This window comes from Sebastes fasciatus, chromosome 8 (assembly GCF_043250625.1).
Source record: "Sebastes fasciatus isolate fSebFas1 chromosome 8, fSebFas1.pri, whole genome shotgun sequence".
Lineage (NCBI taxonomy): Eukaryota > Metazoa > Chordata > Actinopteri > Perciformes > Sebastidae > Sebastes > Sebastes fasciatus.
Genome location: NC_133802.1, coordinates 28,240,244 through 28,261,711, shown reverse-complemented (window position 1 = coordinate 28,261,711; position 21,468 = coordinate 28,240,244). Strand labels below are relative to the sequence as shown.

General features: G+C 38.8%; 2 protein-coding genes and 1 long non-coding RNA gene across 3 annotated transcripts; 2 read left to right on the top strand and 1 right to left on the bottom strand.

Moving 5' to 3' along the window:
- Positions 1–821: 821 nt before the first annotated feature.
- On the top strand, positions 822–9,643 carry LOC141773119 (uncharacterized). The gene is made up of 2 exons (XR_012595012.1): positions 822–2,196; positions 9,477–9,643. It is a non-coding gene; the product is annotated as an uncharacterized LOC141773119 (long non-coding RNA).
- Positions 2,209–7,765, top strand: LOC141773117 (kelch-like protein 10). Its single transcript, XM_074644805.1, has 5 exons — positions 2,209–3,010; positions 3,979–4,465; positions 5,391–5,978; positions 6,192–6,341; positions 7,357–7,765. Exons 1-5 carry the CDS (start codon positions 2,892–2,894, stop codon positions 7,702–7,704), a joined length of 1,692 nt encoding a protein of 563 aa, XP_074500906.1. The 5' UTR covers positions 2,209–2,891; the 3' UTR covers positions 7,705–7,765.
- Positions 9,644–11,539: 1,896 nt separating the features above from the next.
- On the bottom strand, positions 11,540–21,433 carry LOC141773112 (protein-glutamine gamma-glutamyltransferase 2-like). The gene is made up of 15 exons (XM_074644797.1): positions 21,318–21,433; positions 20,740–20,925; positions 20,354–20,587; positions 20,059–20,177; positions 19,762–19,890; positions 18,921–19,089; positions 17,439–17,571; positions 17,156–17,259; positions 15,892–15,980; positions 15,475–15,628; positions 15,109–15,197; positions 13,809–13,992; positions 13,518–13,678; positions 12,692–12,828; positions 11,540–11,864 (listed from the first exon to the last, which is right to left on the bottom strand). The coding sequence occupies exons 1-15, from the start codon at positions 21,325–21,327 to the stop codon at positions 11,717–11,719; spliced, it is 2,046 nt and encodes a 681-aa protein (XP_074500898.1). The 5' UTR covers positions 21,328–21,433; the 3' UTR covers positions 11,540–11,716.
- Positions 21,434–21,468: the final 35 nt, after the last annotated feature.

Genomic DNA, 21,468 nt, shown 5'->3' with positions numbered 1-21,468 from the left:
TCTTATGACTGTTTTTTCAAAATACTATACTATGACTTTTTTCAACATGCTGTATTATGACTTTTCTACGACTTTTCAAAGCACTTGTCTGACTTTTTTCGACATATTTTACTATAATTTTTTCAGGCATACTATACTATTACTTTTTATTACTTTTTTTCGACATGCTATATTATGACTTTTTTCAACATACAGTATGATGTTTTGATGGCATAGTATACTATGACGTTTTAATGAAATTTTTCATGATGTGTCCAAAGCTGCTTAAATGTTCTTTATGCCGTGTTTTGCAGGTAACCTGGAACTAATCCCTTCATCATTTTTGGAGTTCCTGGCACCTGGCAGATTAAGCGGCGTTGTTATCAGCCAAAACTTACTGATCCTTTGGTTTACTTTATATGCAATAAACTTTGCTTTAAAAATTATAGTTGTTTGTTTGACTCCTATTTCACTGCACACTTTATGATGACCTTTGTATGAGTGACTTTTCTTTAATTCTTTGCAACATACTTTGTTTAAAAAAAACGTTATGAAATTTTTTGACAAACTATACTTTGGCTTTTTTTCCCGACTTTTTTTCGACATGCTATACTATGACATTTTTCATCAAATATTTTGACATATTATAATATGACTTTTTCTTCGACATGCTTTAATATGCGTTTTTTTTTCGACATACTATACTATGACTTTTTACATCAAATATTTAGATGTAATATAATGACTTTTTTATCGACATACTGTACCATGACTTCTTTCATGAAATTTTTCGACATAATATATGACTTTTTTTCGACATGCTTTAACATGCGTTTTTTTTCCGACATACTATACCATGACTTCTTTCATCAAATATTTTGACATACTATAATATGAAATTTTTTCATGAAATATTTCTACAGACTATACTATGACTTTCTTCATGAAATTTTTCGAGATAATGTACTATAACTTCTTTCATCAAATATTTTGACATATCATGACTTTTTTTCGATATGCTTTAATATGCATTTTTTTGGACATACTACACCATGACTTTTTTCATCAAATATTTTGACAGATTATAATATTACTTTTTTTCGACACTATACTATAAAGTTTTTTTCAACATACTATACTATGACTTTTTTCATGAAATTTTTCGACAAACATTTCTATGATTTTTTTGGACATACTATACTATGAATAATTTTCATAAATAATTTCAATATGCTATAATATGAGCTTTTTTCGACACACTATTCTATGTCTTTTTTCATGAATTTTTTTTATGACTTTTTTCGATATACTAAACTATGACTTTTTTCCATTAAAAATTTCGATATATTATAATCTGATTTTTTACAACATCCTATACTATGACTTTTTTCATCAAATTTTTCGATATATTATAATATGACTTTTTTCAGACAGACTATACTATGACTTTTTTTCATCAAAAACGTTGACCTACTATAATATTACTTTTTTCAAAGTTTTTATATTACTTATTTTTTTTCATGACTTTTTTCAATATACTATACTATGACTTTTTTTCATTAAAAATTTTGATATATTATAATCTGATTTTTTTCCGACATATTATACTATGACTTTTTTCATCAAATTTTCGACCTACTATAATATGATTATTTTTCGACAAACTATACTCTGATTATTCGAGTCAATTTTTCGACATACTCTACTATGACTTTTTTTCATCAAATATTTTGACATTATATAATATGACTTTTTTTTCTCCGACATACTATGACTTTTTTTTCATGAAATTTTTTTCGACAAGAAACCCTAACCCAAGAATCATTTTATAAAGTATGAGTCTTTACCAAGAACAGCTGGCTAACACAGACTGAAATGGAATCAGAGCCCAGTAAAAGTAGAGAGTTTGTGGATTACTTTTCTGAAAGAAATCTTCTCAAAAGGTTGACCTGAGCATTTTTGGAGCTCTAAAAGTGATTTTACATTAGGTTCTACTCTCCAACTAATAATTTCTCCAGTGACATCACAAGTACACAACGGACATGGTTTTAAAACATGATCTCTTTTCGGCCCATTGTGGGCACAAGTGCAATGGCAAGTAAGAGCGCATCAATGTGTGATGTAATGAATGCATATTACTTACTTACAGTACAGAAGGAGGAATGCAGTATCATCAGTTTGAATTGGGCCAGATTCAGTAATGGCCAATCATGATTAGTGTGAACACTCCGTACCGTACTCGGGTACGGTTCGTCGATCCGTGCACGAGTCCACTTGAAAAGGTGGTTTGGAGTACGGTTCATGTGGACTCGAGTACTGTTCGCATCAGGTGTGAAAGCCAACCGTACCAAAACACGGAAGTGGACCGCTATTTAACGTGAGTAACGTTAGCAGTTAGCGAGTAGTTTTGAAAGGGCAAGCTTTTTTCAACGCCGCCGGTCTCCTCCGAAATCTGTATACATACAAAACTTCTTCATATCTATGTCTGTATCTGCGCGCATCATGCACCGATCTCATCCTCTGACCTGCACGGCCGTGGGTCATAAAGCAGGAAGGCAGGCGAGAGGTTACTTAAAATATAAACAATGGTAGGCATTAGGGTTGGGCAATGTTTGTTATTTTATTTAGCTAGTTTAATGGCCTGTCTGCGTAAAACGAGAGCCGCTCAGCTGCTCAGCGGGCAGAGAGAGTGTATTCACTGTATTTAGAATATTTTCTGTAGAACTTGTAATTGGAATGGAGGCTGCTGTTCATCACAAGATTCCCAGATGTCATAATGGTCCCTTCTAGAATCCTGTCGTCATCTCTGTGCAGAAGCAGAAGTTTCACACATAGCTAGATACACTTGCTGAGAGTCGCAGGAGAAACCTGCACCTATTGGTTATAAAGACTTAAAATCCTCAAGAGCAAAGATGCCTGTGTATAACGAGCTCCGTCTGGAGCAACAGCTTTGTGACGCGGTGATCAGAGTGGACAACGTTGAATTTCACGTGCACAAGATCATCCTCTGCAACTGCAGCTCATACTTCAAGTGAGTTGGCCACTAATTTCTTTAACGCATTAACACAATCGATATTTCGGAGATTGCAGCGGGCTTTAAGTTTTAAAGCTAGAGGGAAAATACTGTCGTCATATAAAAAAGCTAAGGAATCACTTGGTACCAACCATGTCACACTAGCTTGTCGTGAAGGAGGTTAAATAACGCTCCACATGTACGCTAAATTTTGGCAAGCAAAAACTGGCATGGCCATTTTCAAAGAGGTCCCTTGACCTCTGACCTCAAGATATCTGAAGTGTTGTTTTTGCCTATACTAAATTCACGTAGTTGAGACTCTTGTGGATCCAATGAGCCCAATTGTATTCCTGTGTGATGATGTTAGTCCTCATAGTAGCCATTTCATTGTAGTGAGATAATTTTTTTAAACTCAACCTCACTGTATAAAATGACCTGTGGTGACCTCTAGCCTCATGAAACTTTACAGCCACAAACTAGAAACCTAGAGCATTCAGAGGATGGATGGCTTTCCTAGGTATATTCGCAATATGGGGGTTTCTGAGAAGTTTCCAGAACAGAAGTGCTCGCCATTCAATCGCCAAAAAATACAATTCTGGTAGACATCTCCAAATGTCAAAAGTTTTTGATACCAAATCACAGCATGGCTTTTTGTATGGTGTTCCTCAAGGTCTTGGTGTCTTCACATAAGTAAGCATGGGAATGGCCATAATATACTTCTATCATCATTTTCTAAGTCCTTATACACTTTTTTTTCTGATTTATGACGAGAACAACTTGACACACAGTACTGAGCTGCATGTCAAATTAATCTTCAGATACTGTGTACAATGATGATGTACACCACATCTATGCGACATAATACAGCTGACCTGCTATCTCCTATCTCCTATCTATGTTATTATTCTATGAAGTGTGACTATGAAGCGAAAAACGTGGACCGAGTTATTTTCAAACCCTTGTTTTGCTTCCTTCCTGCCTCACAGAGAGCTCTTCACTCACTGGTCGACCCCAGACAGTCGGGACTTTGACATCCCCAATGTGACAGCTGACATGATGAAGTTCATCATAGACTTTGCCTACACGGACTCTGTTCTTGTGACACAAGACAATGTACAAGAGCTTTTTGTAGCAGCGGACCAGTTCAATGTAATGGGCATCGTAAAAGTGTGCTGCTCCTTCCTGGAGGGGCAGCTGAGCCCTCAGAACTGCATCGGCATCTGGTGGTTCACGGGCTTCCATTACACCCCCGAAACCAACCACAAGGCCTTCCTTTTCATGCTGAATCACTTTGAGGAGATTGCCGCCACCTCAGAAGAGTTCCTGCTGCTCTCTGCGGGGGATCTTGTTAAAATCCTTGAGAAAGACCAACTCAATGTGAAGCAGGAGGAAACGGTGTTTGAGGCCGTCCTTCGTTGGATCGCCCACGAAAATGAGGAACGCAGAGAATACATCCCTCTGCTTCTGTCCAACGTAAGTGAAGGGTGACGAACAATTAGTCAGCCGCTACTACATTAACTTTTGATTTGCATATTTTACATCTCGCTAATGGTGTTATCTAGAATACAACAGTATGATCAGGGCTGTCAAAACCCCCCTTGGTAAAGTCTGCACAGTCAAGGCCACATGTAAAGAGGTCAGGACAAAATCAAAACTGAGACCAGGTCACATTGAGTCCTATTCTAGACCAGTTCCCATCTTTACAAATGCAAAATGCTTAATGGGTTAATTAAGATAAAGAGAGATGTAGATATATCTGTGAGAGCTCTGTATGAAACCCTTTCAACATCCAACGATTGTAGAATTCTGATGAATCTATTAATAGAAGTATGAGAAATGTTACGATCTGGTTTAGTTCCTCAAAGTATTTTCTTCTTTTTTGAACATTTTGGAAAAATTTGGTGAATTACAGTAAATAGTGTGTGTAAAGGTCAAACAGCCCAAAGACGAACGATGTAAAGAACATTGGAGTGATACTGGATGTTTTTGCTGATATCGATATTTGAGTGTAAAAAAGATATACCTAAACGATATATTGGCCAATATTCATTTTTCCAATTTTCTTTTCTTTTTTTTTTTTTAAATAAGAATTCTTTAAATTTTATTATTAAAAAAATGTGACAAATACCAGTACTGAGAGGAATATTTTTCAGTTAAAAAAAACAAAATTGTCAGTGCTCTCTAGTGGACAAATTACATATTTGCAACACCGTTTCCAAATGACCTCAAACGTATGTTTGGCATTTCTCTACTGCAATTTCTTGTTACTTATAGGCCAACATAGTATTTGCAAATGCAATGTATCTTTGATAAGCTAAAATCAGCCATGTCAAAAGTATTGGTTGGGCTCTATTTCAGACAATTTAATTCCAACTTCTGTCCTCATGTCTCTGTGTAGATCAGACTGGCTTTAATGAGTCCAGATTACTTGAAAAACTGTGTGAGAAACAACGACCTGGCGAAGGCGAGCAAAAAGTGTCGACTAATGCTCGACAGGACCATGAAGGCCGTGCTTCACCAACAATCTGGCTTGGTCCGCCCACGACTGCCTCCTGCCATTCTGTTTGCCGTTGGAGGCTGGAGCGGCGGCAGTCCCACCAATGCAATAGAAGCGTACGATGTCCGTGCTGACCTCTGGGTCGATGTAACGAACAATGAGGAGGCTCCCCGGGCTTACCACGGCTTGGTTTTCCTCAATAGCTCAGTTTACTGCGTCGGTGGCTTTGACAGTGTAGCGCTGTTCAGCTCTGTGCACAGGTTTGACCTGGACACGCACAGCTGGCATGAGGTGTCACAAATGCACATGAGCCGCTGCTATGTCAGCGTAACTGTGTTGGACGGTTGCATATATGCCATGGGAGGTTATGATGGACACGAGCGACTCAGAACTGCTGAGCGCTATCAGCCCACAATCAACCAGTGGACTCTTATTGCCACCATGCACGAGCAGAGGAGTGACGCCAGCTGCACGACCCTCCATGGCAAGGTAGGTGGAGTTAAAGAGCAGCTCTGAATAGTTCAGACAGCTCTGTGTGAGAGCAGGGAGAGCACAGAAGTTGCACATCTCTAGCTTGACTAAAGAAAAACAGAAGTTGAACAAACCTCACTGCTTTATTTAACTATGCAACTGGCTAGTTTGATCCCCAAAGGTGTGGATATGAGTCTAGAAATGACTTATTAATTCTTTAATTCTCTCCAGGTGTACATCTGCGGTGGCTTCACTGGGAACGAGTGCCTGTCATCGGCTGAATGTTACGACCCAGAGACCGACCAGTGGACACTGATCGCCTCCATGGGCAACAGGCGCAGTGGAATCGGGGTCATCACCTATGCAGACCATATCTTTGCAGTAAGCACATTGAACACTGCTGATATTCACATAACACAGAAACTCTCTGAGACAGAAAGGCGCGAAAGTATGTTGCTGGCAGAGGTTTTAATTAGATAAACACACATCATCGAAAGCCAGAGAAACATTGTAGATAATGGAAAGCCAGGTGCGTCTCGTACTGGTGCTAAAGGGTGCCTTATGCGGCGGTATCGAACACACTGAAGGCCGTGACAAAGCCTCGGTATTTGACGCACTGGGAATGAGAACGGGCTGGATAATCCAGTATCGTTTAAGTCATTTTTCAAGTGTTCTCAAGTGTGAAGGTTTGCTGCTTTTCTTTGTTTTCCACAATATTAAACTGAATATCTTTGGGTTTATAGGTTTTGGTTGGATCAAACAACGAACATTTAAATTTTTCAAATTGTGTTTTGGGAAATTGTAACGGGCATTATTCCCTCTGATATTTTTTAGACTAAACTATCAATTGAGAAAATAATCAGCAGACTGATCAATAATGAAAATAATTGTTAGTTACTGCCCTACATACACATTGCCTTTTTGTTGTCCCATCAGACAAAGTCTTTGCTGCGTCTTATTTTATATGTTGCTAGGCAACCACCAAACGAGTGCTAGCGTTACCTTATCTCAAACTATGAACTGTCCTTGACCCAAATACTTAATAGTGCAGTTTAAAATATTGAAAACAACTTAACCGAAATCTCAAGTAGGCTACCGCACTAATTTGCCTCCAGCTGATAAACGCCAATAACGTCGAGTGCTTTTCCGCTTCGAGTTGAATTTTTTTTCAACTTGAGGCGTTCAAGGCGTTCCTGTATAAACACGAGGCGCTCAGCAACGCAAAAGCAGCGCGCAAAACGCTTTAATCTCATTGAACAACAATTTTAAAAAAGCCACCCAAAGCTGCTAAAACACACTCTGTCTGATCGGGCCTAACAAGAGTGTTGTGTATAAAATGAGAAACAAAAGGTAGTAGTAGTAATCCCGACTTCATATTTCACCTTTTCTGTTAAAGGTTGGCGGTTTCAGTGGAACCAGCCGTCTGCAGACTGCTGAGAAGTACAACCCTCACACCGACACGTGGGACGATGTGCCGTCCATGTTGAGCCCCCGCAGTAACTTCGGCATCGCAGTGCTCAATGACTGTCTCTTTGTGGTCGGGGGCTTCAACGGCTTATCCACCACCCATGACGTTGAGTGCTTTGACGCCAAAACTGGTGAGTGGTCTGCGGTCTGTGACATGGCGATCACCCGCAGCGCCCTGAGCTGCTGCGTGGTGTACGGACTCACCAACCTGGCCGAGTACGCTGCCCGTCATCCCTCCCCACAACTATCCACCGGGGAGGATGATGATGTGGAATAATCCACCTGGCTATGAGCTGTATTGTTCTGTAAATAAATGTCTCTATGTATGTATCCAACTACGGCAGTGCTACTGTTACTCCAGTAATTACAGATTTTCAGTTTGTGTGACAGCTTTATGTCATGGTAAATGGTAAATGGACTTGCGTTTATATAGCACTTTTCTAGTCTTCCGACCACTCAAAGCGCTTTACACTACATATCAGCATTCATCCATTCACACACACATTCACACGCTGATGAAACACACTCGAAACCACCGACCTTAAGATTGGTGGACGACCTGCTCTACCCTCTGAGCCACAGCTGCCCAGTTATGGGACCAGTTATGCAACCAGTTATGGGACCAGTTATGGGACCACTAACTGGCCCCTGTAACCTCTGACCTACCCGTTGAACGGTGCTCCTAATGGCAGCTGCAAGATTTCACAGACCGGAGGAAAACAACCAATCAGAGCCGAGCTGGAGCCTTGCCGTCTCTGAGCAGCTGTCAATCACTCCCATCAAACGGTCTAACTAGGCAGCGCTGATCAAATATTAATCAATATTCTTTTACTGAAATGCCTATTTCTCTCCTCAAATGTTTTCAGAAACATCTAGTAGTGTACTGTTTAGCTGTGAAATGAGAAAGTTTTTGACCCGGCAGCCATGTTGAGATCAGTTGAGGAAATACCAAGCACCGCCCACCAGCTGAAGCACAGCCAATAGGAACGCTCTGAAATGACCTGTGATTGGTCAAAGTCTAGATTTTTTAAAGCCTGAAAACAGAGCCATGAGGAGCTGCAGAAGTCTAGTTTCCTCTCAGAACACTTGAATTACAATATGCTGAAAGGTTATTATGGGATTTTTGCCCAATGATGCCAAAAAATATACTGCCTACTGCAGGTTTAACTCAGATTTTATGCCTGTGGGGGTGTGTGTTTTATAGTATGAGTTTTTCCTCAAATTAGATTCTAAAAATCTCAATATATCGTCTTGCTTACAGTAACCGCTGTCATGATACGTATCATATCGCCAGAATCTTGCCAATACACAAACAGCCCTGATATCCACACAGGCACATCACATAGAGATGTCAACAGAAATGTGTGGCCTATTCACTGCTGCCTCACGAGATTATTATGGAGGAATCACATCAACCCATCTGGTCCAAAAATAAATCTACAAACATGTGGGTGAATAAGAGAACAATAAACCTCCTAACAGGAACACATACAACAAATCACACTCTCCTCTTGAGTCCAGACCAGTTAGCCTACTATATAACTATATGGATATGTTGTCTATTTTCATTTCATTTCATTTCAAAATTTATTTCGAACATGTAGAATACAAAAAAAAATAAAGAAAGAAAAAGAATGATCATACCAACAAGTGGACAGTCAGAAACAAGTAGTATTTACATACAATAAAAAGCATAAGAAAAATAAATTGTCGACACTTGATGCCTTGATTTACATATTCGAAAAGGAGTGAGAAGAAGTACAAACTTATTTAATCCCATCCCTTCTCCATAAGTCAGTTATTAATTATTAACCAGCTTCCTTATTGAGCTATACATATACTATAATTACATTTTCCTAAATTTGTCTAACTATAATTATTATTATTTATAATTATTCTAACTATAATTACGACCACATGAAACACTATGTTCATCCTCAGTCAGCAACACAAGCGCTTTGAGATACCAACACTAAACTAATAACATCACAATATGAACACTGAGCAAAGCAAATTAACTTCTCAGCTGACAGGAAATCACACTATAAGAAAAGGTGATCTTTACCTGGCTGGCTTTGAGCACATTTATGAGCTCACCTGTAGTTTCAGATTCCTGTAGTGTTTTCATAGGTTATTGTCTCGTCGTGTCCTCGTGTGAACACTTTACTTTACAGTCTACTTTTAAATCTGCTATTTAACAAGAAACAAACAAGCTCCTGAGTCCCGGTGGAAGAGTTGGATTTGATCTGTCTCCATAGCAACCACTGCAAGAGGAGAAATACTTATTAACTAATTAATCCTGCAGTGGAATATTTTTGGCATCATTTGGCAAAGCATATGACTTCTGCACCTCCTCATGACTCTGTTTTCTTTTTTTTTATTTCAAAATGACAGTTTCCATAGTAACAGCAGAAAAACATTAAAAACATTTACATAGAGAAGAAGCATAGCGAAAACATAAACAAAGAGCTGTGCCAAACATAAAAGAAAAACAACAGAAATGAAACAAAACCAACATAAAATAAAACATTTTTTTTAAAAAAGACCACATGAGAGAATGACAATAATTTCACTTAAAAACTTTAAAGATATTGCATACATTCATTGTTTTCATTGCTTTTTTTTTGTTTTGTGAGGAAGAAATTGTTGACAGATATAACTACTTCCATTTTTTTCATAAATACAAAGAAGTTAGGCTTTTTTTGGGTAAATTTACACTTTACACAAGAATTAAAATTAAATTAATAAGAAAAAATGCATTACTGTCTTTGTCACTGTAATCAGAGCAACCAAATATAATAATTCTATAGTACAGTGAAATTTCTGATCATGGCTCTGTTTTCAGGCTTTAAAAAAATCTATCCAGTGACGGGAGACTTTGGCCAATCACAGGCCATCTCAGAGAGAGAGCGTTCCTATTGGCTGTGCTCCAGCTGATGGGCGGTGCTTGGTATTTCCTCAACTGATCTCAACATGGCTGCCGGGTCACAAACTTTCTCATTTAACAGCTAAACAGTACACTACAAGATGTTTCTGAAAACATTCAAAGAATATTGTAATTGATGACTTTATCTTATCTCAGTTCAGACTGCATGCTTTAGCCCAGTGGTTTTCAAAGTGGGGTCCGGGGACCCCCAGAGGTCCTTCAGGAGGTTCCAGATGGTCCCAATCAAAAAGGGGAATCATTTATTTTCACCATGATTCCATTCATAAGTAACACAATGACAGAATATCCTGTGCAATATTACTTATTTTTTTAATTATTTTTTCAATATAATTTCCAATATTACTCTCTCAATATAATGCATAATATTACTTTGTCTATTTGAGTTCACTTATTTTACTCTTACTTTTATTGTTATTCTACTAGGCACTGGTGTTAATATTACATCTTATACTTATACTATATTTATTACTCTGTTGTGTTTTTTTTATTTGTATGTTGAGCAATGTCATTGGTATTAATAAAGTTCTAAGAGATCTTAAGTGATCTGTTGGGTGTTTGACACATCCCATAAAGAAAAGGTGAAACAGCTCATGAAGCAGGAGCCAGTCAGTATATCAGTGTGTCTGATAAAACCTATCTGAGTGACGAAGCAATTCTGAGAGATAATAAGGTAATTTTCCATTAAGGGCTTTAGAAAAAAACAAAAAACAAAACACTGAATATCACATCTCTTATAAAATACCGAGAAATAATGAGATGTATGTGATGGCGATATCCCTCCAGGGTTTATTTTCACTCTGCAGGCACACAATCACACCACAAGACAACAAATAACACCGAGCCTCACTTTCTTTATATTTTGCATTTTTTTTATTTGTAGTTAACAAATTAGATTTTTTTTCTTCATCACAAATAACAAAATGTTTTCTAAAAAGAGGAGAGCAAGCGCTGTTCCCTTCAACAAACGCTTGCTTTACTCACAGCTTTGGCAGAAGTGGCTTTATGTGTCACTTATGATTATATTAAATTATGATTACTAAAATCATTAGTAACTTTGTTTCTGTCTGTATCTCATTTTACTGCAGCTAATAGAGGCCCTGTACATAGTGGTTAGTGGATGTGGATCATTGTGTTTTATCATGAAATTAACCAAGAAAAAACTTGATAGTATAATATGGTATATTCTCGTATAATATGGTTTATTCTAGTATAATATATGGATAAAAATAAGAAGTGGATTAAAAAAAAACCTCAAGCCCCTCTGGGCGGCCCTGTAATCTCTACTGCAATTAAAGAAACAAAATAAAAAAGCTGTTAAGTGTTGTCAGACTTCTGTGCCGGCTTATTCCTTCACAACAACGTTGATGAAGCTCTTGATGTTCTTCAGTTTGTCGCTATCAAAGTTCACCAGCAGCACGCAGGAACCGGCGCTGGTGGGACTGAAGTCAACGCTGGCCTTGGCTTCCTGTTTGGGGCCCACAGCTCCAATCCTGCAAGAATCAAAAATCTGAGATGAGTTTCATGTTTTCTGCTTATCTCTATTCTTATCTCTATACAGCTCAGGTATCAGTGTGGCATTGGCAGCTATTGTATACATGCCATATTAGTGTTTAAGATATTCTTAATGTAACTGTGATTATGGGTATATCACCACAAATCACAGATCACATCTTATACTTAGAGCTGTAAGTAACATTTTGTTATTATTGAAATAGGAAGCATTGTGTGGCAGTTGTTGGGAAAAGTTCACTGTGATTTTGGGTGCGTTTGAGTTTTTGTACAAACTTTGCAGAAACACCATCTTGTACATTGAACTGCATAGATAAACTGTAATGGGAATTGGGTGACACCAAGTAAAACCATAAAGAAGAAAAAGAAAGCATGGAAATGCTAAAAGAAATAATTGACGCATAAATCCACTCATAACAGTTGGGATGGATTTAGATTCTGGGTGATAATTCAATATTTATCATCTTTCATTGGAATCATATTGTGATTAAATCATAAATTGAGATATCAAGCCACACAATTGTCTAAATTGATAATAACAAGCACATACTAACTCAAAATTCTCAAAAAATTCATCATCATTTTGCGCTTAAGTTCTTAAGTAAATGAGAAAATATTCACCTTTCATTCGTCAAGTATTTCATTCACACAGTGTATAGGCTTTACCATGTGGTTATTTCATATAGACTATTTATTTATTTATTGAATTACTTGCTATATTGTGATATCATTATCGAGATATAATATGACCTATATCAGGATAGAAGTTTTTGGCCATATCGCCCAGCCCCGGATAGAGTTGACATACCTCGCTGTTATGGGTTTGCCGTCGGTGAGGCCGGCCCCCTCTACAGTGAAGCTGCAGTCCTGCAGCGACTCTGGTAACGGGTTCAACAAGGTCAGCTCTGCCCACACAGGCTGGTTCACTGTGGCTTCTCCAACCAGCTGCAGACAAACAGGTTTCATGATGTGAGAGGTGCTATAATATTGTAAATGTTTACGATTATGTCATAATAAATCTGTGCCTGAGTGGCAATAAGTAATGACAGGAAATACCGTGATTTCTAGTTAAATCCCAATTTTCCTGTGATCTGTGATCACCTGAATCAAGGTAAACGTTCAATAGACCTTTTCATTGCCATTCTGTTGCCAGGGCAACAGCTTTGGTCCAAGATTACTTCCTGTCAGCTACTGCATTAACAAACATTTCAACAGGAAATACAAAGGGGCTCATTTATAATGTTTATGTTGTCAAGTTCGAAAAACTGGTTACATTACTTCTACAAAATGCAAATTGCAGTAGCATAGTGATCCAGATGTGATTGAGAAACAGACGGACACACTGTAAGCTACAGACTCTACTACTCTAAACAGACAGAGAAGTAATAGTATGAAACTGTACCATATCATTGTACAGTTTTATAGCAATGAGACAAAAAGTTGAAAAGTTTCATTAATGTAATTATTAAACGTCTGCTTTGCTTTGAGCTCATGTGCGCTGACATTTTTGTTACTCAACATCTGTTTTGATCAGGATGTAAAGTCATTTATTTATTCACAATGTTTTTCCCTTCTAAAATGTAACATTTTTAGTGCTCATAAATACATTTCTCTGTCCTGTCCATCGCCCATACCTTGATCTCTATATCCGGCTCGTCCAGCACAATGGTCTTCTCAACCTTATGGTAATTTGTAATCTGCTTGTCGATGGTGATGGCTGACAGATTGATCAACCTGTCAGGAGTGATCACTGATCCATACCGGTCGTACTCCAGTCTGAGGGACTGTGACCTCACTGAAAAAACACATACATTACGTACATATTAATTAGGTTATTAAAACTATGCAATTTCAGCACGAGAATGGTTTTTTTGACAGACGGAGGCCGAGATGAATACTACGGCGGTGTAAAGATCGGAGCTGACCTTCTCCGGAGGGCACCTCCACTTTGTCTGAAGTAAACCCGCAGCTGTCTCCTTGTTTCCCGTTGTAGCCGACAGCTTTGGCGAAGAACAGGAAGGTGCAGGTCCTCGCCTCCAAGCAGTTGTTAGTGAGGACAGCGTGCACCTCGAAGTCCGAGCCCACGATCATGTTATCAGCCAGTTTGATCTGAGAATTATAAGATTATTTGTTTGACTACACAATAATATAAATGCATTAGTATAGTTTATATTTCTAATTATAAGCAGATGTTAAAAAAAAAAAAGATGATTCTGTGATCTTTGGAACAGAATATGCTGATAAAATTGTTTATGGTCAGATGAATTTCAAAGCTAATGCAGCATTGACATATGGATTATTTATCTATTCATCTGTCTACCTAAAAGGGGACACTTAATGATACTTGTTTTCATATTAAATTACATGCCAGTTAGCAGTATTTAATAACCACATGTGTACTGTTTGCCTTTCATACCAATCATGGTTATTTTCAACTTGTTCCTCTTTCTTGCTACAGTTTGCATATATTGGCATTCATTTTGATACAGTTCCCTTTGACATATACATAATAATGTCTCTGTTCTTTTGACTAATGAACCTGCAATTCAGGCAGAGAGGATGTGGCCTATTTGGAGCTCTAATGTTGTCTCGTGCTGCTTTGAAAACTCTCATATCATTGTGCCCATCGTAACATCTCTTTTGTAGCTTCAACAGACCCGCCTACGCAGTAACATTTTAAATAAGTTAAGTTATTTCAGAGTTTAATTTCTTTTATATGATGTGTTTCTACAGTATTTGCTCTACCACCTTTTATATGAACCATAGGGCTGTGTATTGGCAAGAATCTGGTGATATGATACATATACAGGGGTTAAGATTCAATATATTACAATACTGTATGCAAGGTAATATATATTTAGGAAAACTGTCATAGTATAAGTGTATATAATGAGGCTCCATTGTTTTCACCATATATTAAATAATAATAATAATAATAATAATAATAATTATTATTATTATTATTATTATTATTATTATTATTATTATAATAATAATAATAATAATAATAAAATGTATTTACATTTCATCATTTATATAGCCTTAATTTCTATGGCTGAAGATGGATAACAACACCGGGGTGGTTTAAATACAACACAAAATGAGCCACTAATCTTTGCATGTAAACTATTAACTAAAAGTCGATACAGTATCACAAAACATAATATTGCAATACTCCAGTGTATCGATATTTTCTTACACTAGTATGAACAGTAAAAAAAACACCTTGATATGGAGCCCCGGCTCTTCTCCTCGCTGCTCTAGCTTGTTGTGGTGTTGCGCCTTCTCGTACACCTTCCTCTCCTCCTTTGAGCCTGAAAACCAGCAGAATCACAGAATAGTACGACAGTCTCGTTTAAGACTACATCTTCATATTGAGGTAGTTGAGGTCATCCGTCTATATTAATGTGAGATGTATGTAACGTGTGTGTCTGTGATGACAGTAGAAGGAGCATAATGTAGTGCCTGCACACTGACACCAAACCCAGAATTTGTTTAAATGGATATTTTTTAATCGAAACGTTGAAGATGCACCTGGGATCCTTTTAGATCCATTTAAATAAGTGTGTGGTTGTGAAGTCTCTGCAGTACCTTCGGGATACTTGTACTGGTGTGTGATGTCGTGTCTCTCATCTGAGCCCACCGCTTTGGTGCTGATGCAGCGTCCAACAGATTTAGTTGATCCACTGAACTTGACCATCTCTCCATTTGACAGGCGCACCAGTTCCACAACATCTGCATTAACCTGACTCCACACACGACATGAGATGACATGAACTAAAATTAATTTTAAAGACATTCAGATAACAAAACAGGCTTGCAATTTTTTACAAGTATTTGAAACAATCTGTAACAGCAGAAAGGGATATTTTCATACACACAGGTCTCAGGTCTCAAAACTTGGACCTTCATTAAAACCATTACGGTCGATAGTGTCCAGCTTAAATGTAAAGTATGTACATTTTCACTTTAAAACGTTCCACTTAAAGGTTTAAGAAAAAAACTCACCTCAGCAAAAATAAAGGGAGCGTCATACTTCTTGGTCAGCTCGCCTGCCTTGATGGCCTTCAGAGAGGACGGTCCACAACAGAAAACACCTGAAAGCATCACAGAGACAGACTTCAGTTTCATTTCAGCAGGAGTCACACACACACACAAGGCATCGATTCAGGCCATGCAAGTCATTCACGTGGTAAAATAGAATCAATTAAGCCACTCAAACAAAATACTTTTGGTGATAATATAATCACTTCTACAGAGAAAGAAGTATTTTAACAACCTTAACTGTTGTTTTGCAGTCAGTGTCTTAATAGAGTGCTGCAGGAGTCCTAAAACCCGGAAATGAGTTAGCATTTTAGCACTTCCGGTTCCCTCGTCTGGAAGTCAATGGGTTTTTTGTTAGATGCCTGAAATAAGGTCTTACAAGATTTTAACGTTTTATTCTACAACATTAAGCATGTCAGTAAATATCCCCCTCGTGAATTTGGGGCTTTTACTTGTCTTAAAAAGGCGGTTGCTAACAAGTGACTAAATGAGGTGGTGACGCGAAGTCATGTGACCGTGCTGTGGTTTGTTTATAGCCGTTATGACGTTAGCTTTTTACTTCTGGCGATTGCATTCATGCTTCAAAAATCATAAAAGTGGTGTTCATTTGTGGAGATTATCTTGCTGAACAAAACGTGTAAGTATCATAAATGTTTGTTTGCCACAGAGCTTATTTTCGGCAATGGAAAAATCCCATTGGCTTTTTGTCGAGTGAACCAAGGCGATGCTAACCTCCGGGTTGGCCTACAAAAATACGTCGTCCCGGTAGCACTCTATACAAAAACGAAAAGTAGCCAAAATTATTTACAACGCTTAATAGCAAAAGAGGTTTACTTAACCACATTTGATATGAATGTGTCAGGTGCATTAGTAAAAACAGTCTCGAGATGAGTCATGTGAACTTGCCAAACCAACGTTATCACAAGTTTGGTCATAACCATAAACCAAACCTGTAACAGCATTAAAACTGAAACTGAAACTAACCACCACGGTTAAATATTGTTGATATTATGATTATGGTCCATCTTTGTAGCAGTTTTGATACAGTTAGTGTTATTTCTAATGAAGTGTTTACAGTGTTTGGCCTTTGTTCTATAACTGGTCTGCCAAGGCAGCATAGAAACTGTCAGTTCATGGTCTTACATGCAGGACTTGCTCTTGGAAAAACACGTTTTTAACAGTTTTGGGGAAACGGGACAAACAACCGGACATTAAAATCAAAGTTTACCTTCACTCGTCTCCTGCGGGGTCGGGTCACTGGTTTGCCACCCATCAAACTCCGACCCCAAATCAGGACGATTCATCCAGCTGTCCACCCAAACGTGGAAGTTCCTGGTGAAAATAGTCAAATAAAGGACAATAATATTCGCATTTAGCTTCAATCAGTAAAATAATGTAAAAAAAAAACAACAGTTAATTCTCGGAATCATGGAAGATAACGAGAGACAGATGCCTCGAAAGTGACAGTTGTTTTTATGCATACAGGAACAACCTGCTAACCACGCACTCACCATATCGAATCACCATGAGACATCCGTTCACCATCTTCATCATACAGGTTTTCTATTATCAGGTTGGCATCCGTATCGTGAGCCGATCCAAAGTTAGTAACCACTCGACATGGGATGCCCAGGGCACGGGACGCTGGAGGAGGGAGGAGGGCCACTCTTAATCACAGCACATACACCGGTGATAGCAACTGTCATCAAAGACTCAAATAAAAACATCACCTAAAAATGTCCCATGGGGTAGAGCGCTTCAAAGTCATGACATTAGACTCTAAATTTAGGGTTTTGATAAAAAGGTTGGGTTGTGTGGAGGTGGATCGGAGGATGTAACTGAGATGAAACAGATGGTGTGTTTTACGTACTGCTCGGACAGTACCCCGTTACAAAATAGTTTCTAAATTACCTACGCTGAGTGATGCCACGCAGTTTGTTTAATCCGGTATCTGTGGTTGTTGCAGGACTGTAATAAACCAGTTCAATCACGGCCTACCTACCTGCCTGCCTGCATGCTCTCTGCCCGTGCACTCATTCTGGTCACCGGAGTCGTCCACAAGCTGTACTAACAATAGTCATGTTCACTTACGTTCATAATGATAATTTTGGGGGAGTGTCTCACGAGGGAGGCCTGAACGGACTGTCAGTGTTGCTGACTTGGCGACTTTCTCTCTAGATTTGGGGACTTTTGGAGCTAGTGCTGCTAGCGACTTTCATTGGAAAAGAGTTGGCAACACCGGGCTGCGTTTTTCGGTTGGATCATATTTAAAATCTAGTGTACTCTTGCTAGTTTCTCAACATTACCGACCCTACCTTTAACTTTAATGCATGCATGTAATGCATTTTCTCTCTGTTAAAATGGCATTATGTCAACATGGCGTGTGAATATCATCTATTGGTATGTAAAACACAATAACTCATATAGTGCATATGAAAAAAGTGTCTATTTGCACCCAGGTGAGAATAGTCACTCGGCAGCTATTCGGCTATTTAACTGCCAAGTTGAATATGCTACTAAATTTAACAATAGTTAGCTAGCCGAAGGGTTTTATGCCAGAAAGCCCTTTCTGGCAGAAAGACTTAGTAGTAGTAGTAGTAATATGAAGAGCGACAAAGTACCTACAAGGAATAGGTTGTGGTGGGTGAATAGGTCAAGCTGGACCCCATGGTTCAAGTCTCCTGAGAAGTCTATTTTTACACTTAGTTGACTTATTATTTATTTATTTGTTATTATTTTCAGTCACAGTTTGGTTAAGTTTAGGCAGCAAAACTACTTGGTTAGGTTTAGGGAAAATATACATACAGTACATATACAGTACACAACACACACGGTATCTAGTGTGCCCGGGTCGGGTGAAAATGTCATTGTCGGCTACGGACACCTGAGTGCTAATAGCATCTGCCTAAAAAATAACTAATTTCGCAATAAATTGAAGACGGTCTGAATCGAGTCAAACCAAAACTGTCATGCACTCCGTACTGTGCTCCTACCTGTGCACGCAAGAGCAGCAAAGACCCAACACTGGCCGTAGTGGACGGGACCACTTTCTGCCCACTGGTGCAAAATGTCACCGCTGCCGATCCACGTTCCTGGATGAACCCCGTCTGAAATCTCTCCCCAGTTTCCCACCAGCACTCCGCTGTCGTCATTACTGTTGATCTGTGGAGGCAGACAGAAGGGGGGGCAGGAGAGAGAGTGAATGAGAGAATGGGAACATTTTGTGACATTCCAGGGCTGAGTGGTAGGCTCTACATTTTAAATCAATACGTACACAGTTTCCTTAACGTTTTTTAATTTGCTTTTCTAAGTCTTTCGTGGGAAAAGTCTCCTAAATGATGCTTATAATTTCTGGCAGCAACACTGGCTTATTTGGGACAAATAAATGTTACATAATCAGACTTAATCAAGCTCATTCACATTTCTATAGTGCATGATCCTGTTCATCTTGGAACAAGCCTGGTACTGATTTATTGTATAGTGACAACTTCTGGACTACTAGAAATAGCCCTGGATTTCTCATTTGGCTATTTTGACTTGCAGCCAACAGACTTTAATTTACTTCTCTTTGCCACCTGTTTGGAATCAGAGCCGCACATGATGATTAAAAAGTCTCTTTTCTGCATCTTTCTATCACAAAAGTTGTCTGGGGAGATGAGAAAGTTTCAAAAGAAGGAGAGGTCCCCCCCCTGGAGAACAACATAAGACTCAGAATATAAAGTAGAGGGCTTTTTTTCTGGTTCACCATGGGAATCTCTGCCTGCACAGCTATTTAATAAAGGCTATTCACAGGCTGGTTAAATGGCATCCACTTAAGCCTGAACTCAGACCTACCATAGCACTCAGCACCCTGGTCACATAGACGGGATTTCTCCTGGCAAAGCAGTCCTTGTCGGCATCCGAGACAAATTTGGGGTTTTCATCCAGGAGCTTCAGGCAGATATCCAGTATTCCTGGTTCAAACTACAGACGGACAAATAATCAGAGGAGAAGGACGGAGATTAGTGTAGGGATCTGTGTCAGCTATATTTTTATTTGGTTAATGAATTATTATCTGAATAAACTTGATGTGCATTGTTCTTTTCTGTCACAGTGAAGAAGCATTTAGAGATTATACAGTCTGTTTACTACCTGTGCAAAGTTCCAGGGTTTCCCTCTGATTCGGTTATGTGTTCCTCTGTAGATCTGCCCATATTGTGCTAAAACATACTCCTGCCTCTTCGTCTCACTGCGCATGTAAACAGCATCTCCTGTGAGTCGGTACAGACAGAGCACCAACACATGTATTGCCTCCAATATAACATTTCCATGTTGGACAGCGGCAGGTGGAATATCTTAATTTTCAAGCTGCATGTGGTGCACAAAACAAAGCATAAATAATTCATCATAAATCATTTGGAGAGGAAAAAAAACGTTATGTACTCACTGGAGCACCAAGCATTAAAAAGCAGGATGAAGTGTCCTAAACTGGTCTTCTGGCCCTCCTGGTCCAGAGTCAGAGAGTAGACCCCTATGGGGGCGTAGTGCGAGGAACTGATAGATACATACACTGTGTTTCCGGAGGGATCATTGGTGGCAGATGCGCTCCACTCACTGTCCTCTGTGGAGTCACTTAGACCAAAAGAAACCTTAGTGGCTGATTCTTTTCTGGGCAAAGGACCTGGAGACACAGAGATGGACTATTAAATCTAAATCCAGAAACATAAATCCTCATGCATGCATGCACACACTCCCTCCAAATGTTTCTTTCTCACACACACAAACTGTGTATAAACATGTAAGTGTAATCACTGGGATACAAGAGAGGCTTACCAGTCTCAACAATGAATGTGAAGCTTGTTTCACCCGGTTTGAAGTCTTCGCTGCCAGGTTTCAGATGTAAAATGATATTGAAGGGCTGTCCCCTTCTTACAATCAAACGCTCCGCTCCACACAGCTCCGTATGGTGGCTGCTGCTGTTGCTCTTAATGTCAAGATCACAGCGCTCGACATCCAAGACTGTGTGCAGAAAACGGAAACACAGATGTCACATCAATTAAAAAGGTAACACAAGTCAAAAGAGTAAAAGTACACAAATTTGACTTGATAACTTTATGATTTTATCTAAATTTAATCACCCTCTCAAAGTTTCTCCAGATAATAAATCACAACAAATCATCAGCATTCATTCCCCAACACAGATACAGTTTAACTCTACTCTGTAGATCTGACATATCCAATGTCATCCACCATTCCTGCTCATCACATTTCACACTTGACTATGAATCTGACACTTCAAAACGGTTTGACTCTGTGAAGTAAGAGTCAAACTGCATCTTCAGTTGTAGATAACACACTCCACTAATAGCATCATACAACATGAGAAAAAAAAGGGTTTTCTTCCTCCTTACCGGGACTCATGTCTGCAGAGAAGTTCTTGACCCTCAACTTGTGTATGCAGAGTGACACTTCAGCTGCAGCCGGTGCTTATTGGTTAATGATCCTGCAGTGTAACGGCCTCTGTATTTATAGCATGTGAAACCTGATCTAGACACCCCCCCC

Excerpts from the sequence above, each read along its gene's own strand:
- LOC141773117 (XM_074644805.1), top strand. The coding sequence starts at position 2,892 with ATGCCTGTGTATAACGAGCTCCGTCTGGAGCAACAGCTTTGTGACGCG. Across the intron at positions 5,979-6,191 it reads GCACGACCCTCCATGGCAAG|GTGTACATCTGCGGTGGCTT; the intron begins GTAGGTGGAGTT and ends AATTCTCTCCAG. Across the intron at positions 6,342-7,356 it reads ATGCAGACCATATCTTTGCA|GTTGGCGGTTTCAGTGGAAC; the intron begins GTAAGCACATTG and ends TTTCTGTTAAAG.
- LOC141773112 (XM_074644797.1), bottom strand. Across the intron at positions 20,588-20,739 it reads CACATTCATTGTTGAGACTG|GTCCTTTGCCCAGAAAAGAA; the intron begins GTAAGCCTCTCT and ends CTGTGTCTCCAG. Across the intron at positions 11,865-12,691 it reads GGCAAACCCATAACAGCGAG|GATTGGAGCTGTGGGCCCCA; the intron begins GTATGTCAACTC and ends TGATTCTTGCAG.